Raw genomic sequence first — 12,610 nt, 5'->3', positions numbered from 1 at the left:
AAGTGTCATATTTTATGGTCACTGCAGGCTCCTGTGGTACCAAACGTTCTGCAGTTTTCTGCACACTAGCCACACTGGCATTTTAAAACTCATATAAGATGATATGTCTTCCATGAAGAGGTCATTTCTTCCACCTAATACATTTTGTCCTCTCTCTCATCCCATATTTCCTTCATTTTCTTCAGCATCAGAACAACACTTATGTTCTCAAGTTGGAATTCTTGGATAACCCTCCATTTGCCTCTGTTATTTGATTTCCCAACCACTTGGACGTCTCACTAATAGCGTTTTTCACATCTGCTCTTTCGTACACATAAAGCTGAATATTTAACTTACTATTACTTTCCAGGTGAATGTCAAGGTCACAGTGATTTAAATTTGCTGTTTAGGCTCATCTTTGTGTTTTTGGATATTGGTCCATTGCTAGCATAATTCATCTTCTATGATAATTTGTCAAATAATCTTGCTAATATTTTAAGACTTCTTTGTCAAGACTGACATTCATTCGTCTATGCTTCTCTTTTCCCGGGTATCTGGCATATGTGATCCTATGAGTATATCTATACCATTTCTCTCTTCACCATCCATATACATACACACATTTATCCTACTGTCAACATCCATGGCATATTTCCAAGCCAAGATGGAAATCTCACCATTCACAAACACAAGTCTTCCCAGAACCTCCAAGCTGATCTAGATCTCTTCACTTCCACACACTCAATTGCTGAGTATTAATTGGGTCCATGAAGTTTCTTCTGTGTGTCTTTGAATAACTCTATGGGGTAGGAGGAGACAGAATTCTTAAGGACCCCAAATACATTAGGTTCATCTCAATTCTGTGTATTGAAGGTCAATGATCTTTGAAAGTCACTTACTATCTCTACACATCTGATAAAGCATTTACTCTTACATTTACACAAACTCATTGTGATACATTATGTTTTGATAATAAAGGAAATCATTGCAAACATACAACAAGTGATGGCAATGGCTGTGCTTTAAATATGTTCGTCAGAGCAGGTCTTTCTGATAAGAGAACATGTATGGAAAGAGTTCACTCAAGTATAAGAGTGAGTCATACCAATATCAGGGCAGCTGAGAGAAGAGCAAGTATAAATTCCCAGAGGCATAAATAGTTTGGTGTTTTTAACATTGATGGTGTGTTTTTGTCCTGGGAAAGAACAAGCAGGATAGATGGTGGCTCACACAGACCTCGGTAGAAAAGTCCTCAGATCTTTCTTTCATTCAGTGAAAGTAGAGGAAAATATCAGTCATTGCACAGATAAGTTGGAATTTGTCATGGGACATGAACTGAGTATAAAGTGTATGAAAATTATCATGGTAGGTCGTTTCTACCAGTTCACAAAGCCTCTTTCCTTGTTTCTCCACCTTTTCTTTTTTGTCTTTCAATATTTGGGTTTTGGCTTATCCTTACTTTCATTTTATCCCTTCCTTTCTTACTCTGCACCCTTCTTGCTTTCCCACTCATGCAGGGATCTGTGAGCAAGAGGAACTTCAGAAGTCAGGACAGTAGGCAAGGGGAGCAGCTGTGATGGCTTCAAAAATCCTGGTGAACATAAAGGAGGAGGTGACCTGCCCCATCTGCCAGATGCTCCTGACAGAACCTCTGAGTCTAGACTGTGGTCACAGCTTCTGCCAATCCTGCATTACTGCAGAAAAGAAAGAGTCCAAGATCAGCCAAGAAGAGAGCAGCTGCCCTGTGTGCGGAATCAGTTACCAGCCAGGTAACCTGCGGCCTAATAGGTACATGGCCAACATAGTGGAGAGGCTCAGGGAGGTCAAGTTGAGCCCAGAGAAGGAGCAGAAGAGAGATCTCTGTGTGAGCCATGAAGAGAAACTCCTGCTCTTCTGTAAGGAGGATGGGAAGGTCATTTGCTTGCTTTGCGAGCGATCTCAGGAGCACCGTGGTCACCACACATTCCTCATAGAGGAGGTTGCCAAGGAGTACCAGGTAAGAGACGAGGATGGAGAAAAGACATGGCAGAAAACGGTACTTGACAGGAAATCTCCACTTTGCATTCGTCTTATTTACCCTGTCTCATAGCCCTAAGGCCTGTCATCTCTTTTCTTCCTATGCTCACCTTCCGAGGCCTGAAGGACTTTTCTGTGCATTCCATCAACTTACAAAAGGATAAACCTACAGTACAAATTCTTATCCAGAATTACATATGTTTGTAACTCTTGCTTGTAGGTGGAGATCTCTTGCCCAAGAAAAGCTCTCATTACCTCTTTGAACAGGAGTGTTAACTGGAAGCTGGGTGGATTGAGATGTAAGTTCTTTCCTTTCCTCAGGATCAGGTTTTTTCTTCTAGTACGAAGAGAATCAGTCTTCTCCTGGCAAGGGGATGCTGACTTCTAACACCTGAATCTTAGAAAACATATTCATCTCCTCAGGTTTTTTTCCAAGTCATAGATTCTCATTGCTGTTCTCAGCTTCTGTAAACTCCAGTATCTCTGAAGATCAGCCTATTTCGTCCCCGTTTATCCTGTTCCGATGCTTAGAAAGCCCAGAGCTTGATTCTGGTTTGATTCCTTTTTTTTTTTTTTTGTGAGGAGATCAGCCCTGTGCTAACATCCGCCAATCCTCCTCTTTTTTTTGCCGAGGAAGACGGCCCTGGGCTAACATCCGTGCCCATCCTCCTCCACCCTATATGGGACGCCGCCACAGCATGGCCCGCCAAAGCAGTGCGTCGGTGCGCGCCCGGGGTCCGAACCAGCGAACCCCGGGCCGCCGCAGCGGAGCGCGCGCACCCAACCGCTTGCGCCACCGGGCCGGCCCCTGGTTTGAGTCCTTTTTCACAGGAGAAACTCGTGGCAGCTCTGTTGAGGCTGAAGGAGGAGCAGGAGGAAGCTGCAGAGTTGAGAGCTGATGTCAGAGAGGAGAGAACTTCATGGAAGGTAAGAGGAGACACTACCTGAGGGAGTTAGACTGAAATCTGGGCAGAACCTTGAGTGTTAGTCACAAGGAACTTCCTTCTTCATTGTTTCTTGACAGTTGACATGTCCGGAAGTCATTTGATGAGTCCTCTTCTTTATTATTTCCCTGATAGGGGTGGGGGTTAAATGCGAACATGTCATAAATGAACACAGATATTTAGAGAGAAGTATTCACATTGATGGACTCGCTGGTGGAGATGGCTAGTGAATTCTGTCTACCTTTATGACCATGTCTTTGAGCCTTTGAATCTTCTGGGGGAAGATATTTGACAATGACTCCTCATTTTATCCTCAGTGTTCAACTTTTGGCAGACGACGGGGTTGCGGGTCAGAAATAATGCGGGGAGGCCTGACTGTCCTGGCCAGCTGTGTGAAAGCTGAGCCACACCCAAGTCTCCAATGCGGATCAGAGTTGCTCTCAATAATGCAGATTTGAGGCCTTTATTTTCAAATGTGATGTAGAGAAAATATTAGGAAAAATTAGCTTCCCTAAGAATTGTTCCCGTGTGTCTATCTCATTTCCCTGTGAGAATTTCCCAAAAACAATAGTTCTTTTTCTGGCTCCCAGGTTCTGCCTGAGAGCCTGAATCTCTCTCTCTCTTTCTCATTCCTGAAGAATAAAATACAAAATGAGACCAAACGTGTCCAGGCAGAGTTCAATCAAATGAGAGTTCTCTTGGACTATGAGGAGAAGAATGAGCTACTAAAGCTGAAGAATGAGGAGGGAGATATTCTTCATAACCTGGCCGAGGCTGAGAATGAGCTGGTCTAGCACAGCCAGTTGGTGAGAGCTCTCATCTCAGACATGGAGCATCAGTTGCAGGGGTTAGCAGTAGAGATGCTGCAGGTAAGACTTGAGAAGAAAATCCAGCATCAGAGATCTGAGAAAAATGAAGTCTAGTTTCCTTCTTTTCTGTATTGAGGTGGTCTTTCTGTTGGTTACACTAAGGTTCTTCTGGCCCTGCAGTATCGCTTCCCTGCATCTATTTCAGAGGTTATATGAACAATTGAATTCATGAATTACAAGGGAATATCTCATTTTTTTTTAGTTAAACAAGTGCCTTGCAAAAATATGACCTTGAAGAGAAGATCTCTTCTGTCCAGTGATATTCTATAGGCGGCTGTTATCTGTGTTCTCTGTTAAGCATATATCAGGTAACTCTTCATGATCCAGCTTAGACACAGACTAACAATTGGACTTCACATTCCAAGAGTTTTTTTTTTTTTTTTCCCCTCGTAGAATGGGTTGAGACTTTCCCCCACTTTCTCTACATTTTGAAAAAAAATTGTGAAGGATTGGGGTTATTTATTCTTTAAATATTCAATGGTGTCCACACAGAGAAGCCACTCTGGGTTTTTCTTTTTCAAAAGGTTTAAAATTATTTTTTTGACATGTACCAGGTTTGTTTAGATTTTTTTAGAGTTCTTTAGTCATTTTTGGTAGTACACATCTTTGAAGGAATTTTTCCATTGTGTTAAAGTTGTCTGATTCGTAGACATAAAGTTAATCATAATAGTCTCTTATAAACTTTTAATTTCTACAGCACTCATAGTAATGTGTCCTCTTTTATTCCTGATTCTGGCGTTTTGCTTTTTCTTTTTTTTGCTTTTTTATTCAGTTGAGTTATTTTTGGTCAATTTTGTTGATTTTTTTCAAGAACAAACCTTATTGTTTAATTGATTTAATCTAGTTTTTATGCTTTCTGTATCATTTATTTCTGCTCTCACCTTTAATGTTTTCTTTGTGTGTGTGTGTGTGTGTGTTATGCTGGTGCACACATGTGTGTGAGTGTGTGTGCATCTTGGGTTTAGTATTCTGTTCCTTTTCCAGTTTTCTTAAAGTGGAAACTTAGATCACTGATGTGAGACCATCTCTTCTGATACAGTGTTTAATGATATAAATCAATTGCTTTAGCTCTATTGCATACTTTTTGATTATTTAGTTTTTATTTTCACTCAGTTCATCTTATTTGTAAATTTCCTTTGTGATTTTTTGGTTAACCCTGGAGATATTTGAAAGTGTGTTGTTTAATTAAAAAACGTTTAGTGAGTTCTTACTTTTTCTTCTGCTGTGGATTTCAAATTTAATTACTCTGTAATCAAAGAACATGTACTTTATTTTTCAGTCTTTTAAATGTATCGACACTTGATTTATAGCTTGAAACATATGTCTAGAAAATTTTTTTACATGAATTTGAAAAAATGTGTATTCTGTATTCATTGGGTGAAATGGTCTATAGGTGTCAGTTATGTTAAGTTGGTTGATAGTATTGTCCATGTTTTCCGTATCCTTGATATATTTTAAGCAAGATATTTATTCCATTATTGAGAGTGAGTTATTGAAATCTCCAACTATTATTATTGAATTGTCTATTTTTCCTTGTAATCTTGCTTTGTTTATTTTGAACTCTGTTATTATGTGTATATGCATTTATAATTGTTATACCTCGTTGATGTACTGAATCTTTTATCATTATGAAATTTCCTTCTCATGCTTTCATTATATTTATTGTCTTAAAGTCTATTGTGTCTAATATTAGTTTAGATACAAACTGTCTTATGATTACTGCCTGTATGGTATATATTTTTCTATCATTTTACTTTTGCCCTATTTCTGTCTTTACATCCAAACATGTCTCTTATATATAGCAATAGTTGAATTTTGCTTTTTATCCAGTCCAACAATCTCTGTCTTTTAATTAGGGTATTGAGATGAATGACATTTAATGCAATTATTGATATGGCTTTATTTAATTTGCCACTTTGCTATTTACTTTCTGTATGTCTCCTGTAGTTTTTATTCTCCTCTTTCTCCTTAAGAAGTTCCTTTTGTGCTAAACAAATATTTCTAATATATAATTTTAAGTTTTCCCATTTCCAAACTGTATTTTTCTTAAGTTTCTTTTCTAGTGATTGCTCTAGTGATTACAATATGAATCTTATCCTATCATGATCTACTTCATATCATTACTAACTTAATTCCAGTAAAATGTAGAAATTTGCCTCCAACATTTTTTCATTTCCTTCCAGCAACAATACAGACACCTGAGCCAATGCTGGCCATGCAAGCCTCAGAATATTTTTTTGATAACTGGGAAGAGAAATTCTCTTTCCTTCTGGAGTTTATATCAGGAGATTCAAGGTTTGTTCATGAACTTCGAATAAATTCCATATAGAGGGAATAATTGGAATTTGGAAAAGGTCATAGACAAGATCTTGATGACAAGGTTTGAGTTTCAAATTAAGCTTTGACTAAAGCTATAACTGCTCCCCAAATCCTCTTCTCTTATTCATCTAGTTTCATTTGGTTTTTATCATATACAAAAGAAGCCCTAATACAGATAGCAAAACCATTTTTTTTTAGAGTGTGGAGACCCAGCTGTTGGCCTAGTTTTGATGACACAGAGGAAGTCAGTCTGAGGTAAAAGAGACCAAATGTATTGGTATATATCTGCTCAAGCAAATGAAACAATATCTGTGATGATAAAGAGGATCACATGGCTAAAAACTGATCAGAATGTGGACTAAACTGGCTTGGTGGAGACTAAAGATGAGGGTAAATTTTGTAGTTTTTAGGACAGTGACCAAGTAAATATTGGTAACATTAAAGACAATGGAGAATAAAGGAGGAGACAATTTGGTTGGTGAGTAATAAGTTAGCTACTAGACATCCTAAGGTGCTGATTCCTGTGGCTTCGTTACTATTGAATATATTAACCTCATTTAAGAGGCAAAATGGAGTAAAAATAGAGAGTTGGAAATTAACTTCACATATGTATGTTTTCAATTTAAGGGAGGAGATGAGGTCACTTATAGATAGTGTAAAAAATGAGAAGAGAGAGACTTGAGAAATGCTTCCATTAATACATTTGATTGTTTGTACCCTCAGCAAAAGCCATGTAAACTTTTTGAGGAATATTATGGTGATTTACTCATCTTTGATTATACAAAGCCTGGCATGATATTTGGTAAATACATGACATTTCCCTTGAATAAGTGAAAGAACCCTGAATTATTGAAATCATCTCATGGGGAGCCTAATGTATTTTGCGGAAAAAAATTATTGACCTCTTGTTTTCCTCATAAATCTATCTCATCTCCGGATATTGAAAGCCGTATGCTGTATTTCCACAAGGGTCCAAGCTGTTTCTACCTTTTACGAAACATGACAAAATCTCATGGTCTTCTGGAATGTTTGACCTAGGGCTCTTCTTTACTTTTTGGCTCTCACATTGGGCTCATCTCTATTCCCACCATGTTAGTTATTGGCAGGGATGTGATGAAGTTTTCTAGGTGGGGAGGGTGTATTACTTCCTTTCTCATGTCTTCTCTTTTTTCTATAGGATGTGAATGACATCATTGAAAGGTATGTGAGGGAGCCAGAGATGCTTCTTCTGTGGTGTGAAAAGAGGTTTAAAGCCATTAGAGTTATCTGGGGGTCAATTAGAATAAAACACCGTTCAGGCAACAAAATTTGGGCATAGATTTATCTTAAATTTCAGTTGAGAAATCATAGCTTGAGTGTTCTCCAACTATTGAGTTGCGCCCGATTCTATGGTAGGGCATTGTCAGGGGGAAGTCGCACAGTTTGGGTCAATAGCAGTATTAGGGATAAGGTGTTGCGTTATCAGATCTCTATGACTTAATCAATTTTATTCACCCTACTTGCTTATATCTCACTTAGCTTCCCGAATTTCATAGAATTGTGGGAAGGTTGTGTTCTCTTTATCTGCCAAGCACCCAGAATTGGACAGAACTCCTTTATATGTAAATTTCTGACCTAGAAATGGAGGAGATCAGGTCCTTCTATATGGCTCTGTTTAGATATCCAAAAACAGAGTTGAACTCAAGGAATATTTTGGCCTTGGTGCAAACAATTAATCCATCTTGTGTACGTACATTATAAGCCAGAATGGAAAGATGGCGACCTTTTGTCTAAATTTTCACATTTACCTGGAAGCATCAAACTCTTTCCAAACACATGAAATTCAGGCCATTATTAGTTTGGTGTTCGTAATGTCTTCTTTTCCAAGTTATTGTAATTTTTCCCAGAGAACTTGAAATCTCAGATGACATTCTGAGGGCCTCCCCTACTGGGGAGCAGACTTTGAAGACCTGGGTCTCTCCAGAGAGTATTCCCACACTTGACATGTCTTAAACACCCAGGCCCAGTCTCTGCAACCTCATTTTCTGATCTTCTCCCTGGGAACCCACCTCCATACAGTGACTTTTCCATACATTAGTTTTTCTTAGGGTACCAAAGTTTTGTTTTTTTAAATCCTTTATTTCATACAATTTCATATGATTTCTAAGAGGTAGAGAGACAGAGGTTAACGCTTTCACATTGAAAGGAAGAAACATGCTTCTCAGAGTTCAAGACCTTCCCCAGGTCACACAGAGGGTAAATGGGAAGTTGGACATGAACACATTTCTTCTGGCTCCAAGATCAACAGTCTACTCCTTCCTTTCTCAGAGTCTCTAGGGGATAAGGTTCAGGTGAATCGAAGGGGTATAAAGAAAGGAGGTCAGTGGTTTTGGAGGGACAAAAATTCAGTGGTCTAAGGCCAATGTTTTTCATCCCTAGGAGTGAGACCTTGACTCTGAAGAAGCGAAAAACTTTTCCCAAAGAACAAAGGAGGGTGCTCCGAGCTTCTGATCTGATAGGGAAACTGCAAGCGTTTAAAGGTGAGGAGAGGCAAGGGAGGGGTGTGGGTGTGGGATTCTTATAGTATCAGGGGAAAATGGAAGAGTGAATGTCGTTTCTAGATAATGGTAAAAGAGAGGTGGTAGGCCTGACAAGGAGAGAGAGATCCTGTGCTGAAGATGATCAGATTGAAGGGGGAACAGCCAAGTGTCTGCTTTAACCTCTCGTTCACCTGTTCATAGCCTCAGAGTGTTCTCCTCCCCCATCCCCACTCTAGAGAGAAGATAGGTATCAGTGTTTACTCCCTTGCTTCTAACAAGCATTGCAACTTTTGTCATTTCAGAGCTGACAGAGATCCAATGTTACTGGGGTAAGAAGTTACAGGGTATACAATTCTCCATGTTCTGGTCCCTTTTCAGAAGTCGTAGTTACTACTACATCCCATGTACTTCGCTTCATGTGTTCTTCCCCAAATATGCGTGACGCAACAGTTCTTAAGTGTCGTACTCATCTTTGACCCATCAACACAAATTCTTCCCAGTCAACCCCCAATATTGATCCTCAGATGTCACAAGACACACCCATTCTATGTCCCTCACTTGACCCTGTAATTTTTCCCACAGTGGACGTGAAGCTGAATCCAGTCAACGCTATTCCGGGTATTGTCCTATCTTTGGATCAGAGACAAGTGATAGTTGTGCAAACTTTTACTGTTAGGAATACACATCGATATGATTTTTCCGCTTTTGATGTCTTGGGCTGCCAATGTTTCTCATCAGGGAAATATTACTGGGAAGTAGATGTGTCTGGGAAGATTGCCTGGATCCTGGGGGTATGCAGTAATGAAAGGAACTTCCAGAGCAATTGGATCTCTAGGATCATTTTTGGCCCAAATGTAAATCATCCAAATGTATACTACAGATACAGACCTCAATATGGCTACTGGGTTATAGGGTTACAGAATGAATCTGAGTACAATGCCTTTGAGGACTCTTCCACATCTGAGCCCCAGCTTTTGACTCTTTCCATGGCTGTTTCTCCCCATCGTGTAGGGATTTTCCTAGACTATGAAGCCTGCACAGTCTCATTTTTCAATGTCACAAACCATGGGTCACTCATCTACAAGTTCTCTAAATGTCGATTTTCTCAGACTGTCTATCCATATTTCAATCCTTGGAACTGTCCAGGCCCCATCACCTTGTGTCCACTGAGCTCCTGAACCTTCTTAATCCCTCACCCACCTCTGCTTAGTGCCCTGGTCCTGGGGCTCTTCTCCTGTCCTGAGTTTATTTGTACCATTCTGGCTGCCTCTCTTTTTTTCCTCTTCTTTTATTTAGAATGTCTTTGTGTTGGTCTACTAGGGCTGCCACAACAGAGTACAAAGGACTGGGTGAGTTAAACAGTAGCAATTTATATTGTCACAGTTCTGGAGTCTAAAAGCCCAAAGTCAAGTTGTCAGCAGAGTTGGTTCTTTCTGATGGCTGTGATGAAAGGATCTGTTCAAAGGTTTCTCCCTTTGGCTTGTAGATGGCTGTCATCTCCCTGTGTCTCTTCACATCATCTTCTCACTGTGCATGGCTCTGTGTCTAAATTTCCCCTTTCCATAAAGACGCCAGTTGAATCAGAGTAAGGCCTACATTAATGACAGCATTTTAACTTAATTACTTCTGGAAATACCCTATCTCCAAATAAGGTCACTCTCTGAAGTATTAGGGGTTAGGACTACAACACATGAATTTTGGGGAACACAACCTATAACAGTCTTTTCTACTTCTTTATCATACAGTGAAATCTTGAACCCTTCCTTCCTAGTATCTTGTTTTCACTAGGAAAGAATTTCTTAGTATTGTGTATTTCAAAGGGAAACACACCTAATCCTTCCTATAGAAAGGACAGTATTATTGTAACTCCTATGACATTTCTTTTCTTCTTCATTTCCTCTGCTGCTTAGCAGAATTAGCAAAGGAAAACTTGTTCAGCTCTGTCCATGTTGTCTAGGCCTGTGCATAAGAATCTGTCCCTAAATAGTGAATCCTTCAGAATGTGTTGCTTTACCAATGGCACCCAATATTTATCACAGAGTTAAAGCAGCAATCGTATAAATAAAATATTTAACCAAGAGTAGACTTTTGGTGCTCAGAGTTTCTGAAGTCAAATCTGGTCTCTTCACTCTCAAGCAGTGTAACCTTGAATTAGTTACTTACTATCTCTTGGTCTCATCTTCTTAAAATAAAAATTGATATTAAAGAGTGTAGCCAGTTCCTAGGATCACTTTGAGAAACCATATTTTATTAAGTGTAAAGCACTTTACCAAGAATCTTTTATGTAAGAATAATTATTTGTTATTATTACTGAAATAATATAAGCTATGTCAATGTCCTGAGGAATAGTTATGTTTTGTTTTGGTTTTGCTTCAATAAAACGATAATCAGTTCTACAGAAGTCTCATTTTTCAGATTCAAAAACCCCATTGTAGAGAGTATAAGTTTTCATCATGTGTCCTGTAGAGAGGGTCACATCTCATCCTACCTGTCCTTATGAGGGACAGCCTTTTGGGGATCAGTCCTTTTCCTTGAGGTGAAACACTTTGGTATACCACTATATTTACTACCTTAGCACTTTTCCTCTCTTTTTTAAAAAAAATCATTTTCAAATTTAAGATGAAGAATAGAACTACCTAGGATAACAAAGACACAAACCATTCTTAGAAAAGTATGCATTATAACTTAGGGCAGGCTATGCCACTCTACAAAATTTGAAACAAGATTTGCAGGACTGGAGGAGGCTTGGGCCTGTGGGCCAGGAGCAGCAGGAGAGTGGTAGGCAGCCTTGGCCTTGGGGGACATTCAAGAGGTGCAGAAACTGGTGGACAATGGGGTGAATGTGAACTCTCAAAATGAGGTCAACAGCTGGACTTCTTTACACTGGACATGTAAACACAATCATGACCATGTGGTCCCTCAACTTGTTAAAATCAGGAGCTGACAAAGAGATTCTTATTACAAAAGGAGAAAAGCCAGTCCAATTGACATCAAGGAGAGAAATCACGAAGATTATGGGAATAGAAGATGATGTTGATGAAGACAACCTCCCCCAGCTAAAGAAGGAGTCAGAACTGCCCTTTCTTCCCAAGAATTTGGCAAACCCAGCCTTCCCTTTTATCTAAACCCCTGCAGGAAAGAATTTAGCCCAGCTGTAGAATTGGGACCTCTCCAAACCTCTTACATCAACCTGTAGGTATGGCTCACCTCTATTCCTCCCTGCTGGGGAAACACCCCTGCTAGGAGTCTTTCAACAAGACCACACATCTTGACACTACTTCAGAACTGGGATGTGTCTATCTCCTCTGTCATACCGAGAACACCAGAAAGCATAAAACCAGGTCCTGTTTTTCGACCACCAGTGAGTCAGAGTCACTCCCTCTGTGTCTCAGTGACACTGGTGGACTGTCTCTTCCACCAGTGTCTCTGGAGCCTCGAAACAGGATGTGTACAGGACTGGTGCCAGCTTTCCATCCATTTTTCTTCACTGAAACATTTACATTTAATATGCAAGAGCTAGTACTTAAGGTGAGGATTCAGAACCCATCTCTTTGAGAGAATGATTTCCTCAGAATTGAACTGGACTGACAGAAGTTCACCTACCAAGAATTGCTCAGAGAGAGTTGCTGTGAGTTGAGTTTTAACTCCAGAGCAAGTGTAGAAGATGAGAAAGTTATTGCATACTCTGGTAGGAAAGGATAAAAATGTTGCTCAACTCCAAGATTTCCAAGAGTTAGAACTGGTTCTAATGATAAGTGAAAATAATTTTCTGTTCAGAAATACTGTATCCACACTGACTGAAAGGTCTTGCTATAACAAGAGAGCTTCAAACCTGACTTACTAATGCAGCAGGGACTTTTATCAGTGAGTATTGTGACAGTGTGTGTCACCTCTGGGCTAAGGACAAGCCACTGATCTAAATGCCTTGGATGCCTAGGAGGGCCCCTGGTTGTCACTGTGTAGC

At 39.7% G+C, this 12,610-nt stretch overlaps 1 protein-coding gene and 1 pseudogene across 1 annotated transcript; both read left to right on the top strand.

The window, feature by feature from the left end:
• The first annotated feature begins 1,540 nt into the window (after nt 1–1,540).
• Nucleotides 1,541–10,949, top strand: LOC101401874 (E3 ubiquitin-protein ligase TRIM22-like). Its single transcript, XM_087433336.1, is given in 7 exon segments — nt 1,541–1,975; nt 2,827–2,922; nt 3,578–3,808; nt 7,305–7,327; nt 8,546–8,646; nt 8,949–8,975; nt 9,229–10,949. Coding segments are annotated over 7 exon segments (1,494 nt in total). The 5' UTR covers nt 1,541–1,555; the 3' UTR covers nt 9,825–10,949.
• A 479-nt stretch (nt 10,950–11,428) lies between these two features.
• Nucleotides 11,429–12,490, top strand: LOC147916600 (ankyrin repeat domain-containing protein 40 pseudogene; annotated as a pseudogene).
• Nucleotides 12,491–12,610: the final 120 nt, after the last annotated feature.

Source organism: Ceratotherium simum, chromosome 7 (genome assembly GCF_057802395.1).
Source record: "Ceratotherium simum simum isolate JZ-2026a chromosome 7, ASM5780239v1, whole genome shotgun sequence".
Taxonomy (NCBI): domain Eukaryota; kingdom Metazoa; phylum Chordata; class Mammalia; order Perissodactyla; family Rhinocerotidae; genus Ceratotherium; species Ceratotherium simum.
The sequence above is the reverse complement of the archived record's forward strand: the minus strand, read 5'-3'. Positions and strand labels throughout refer to the sequence as shown.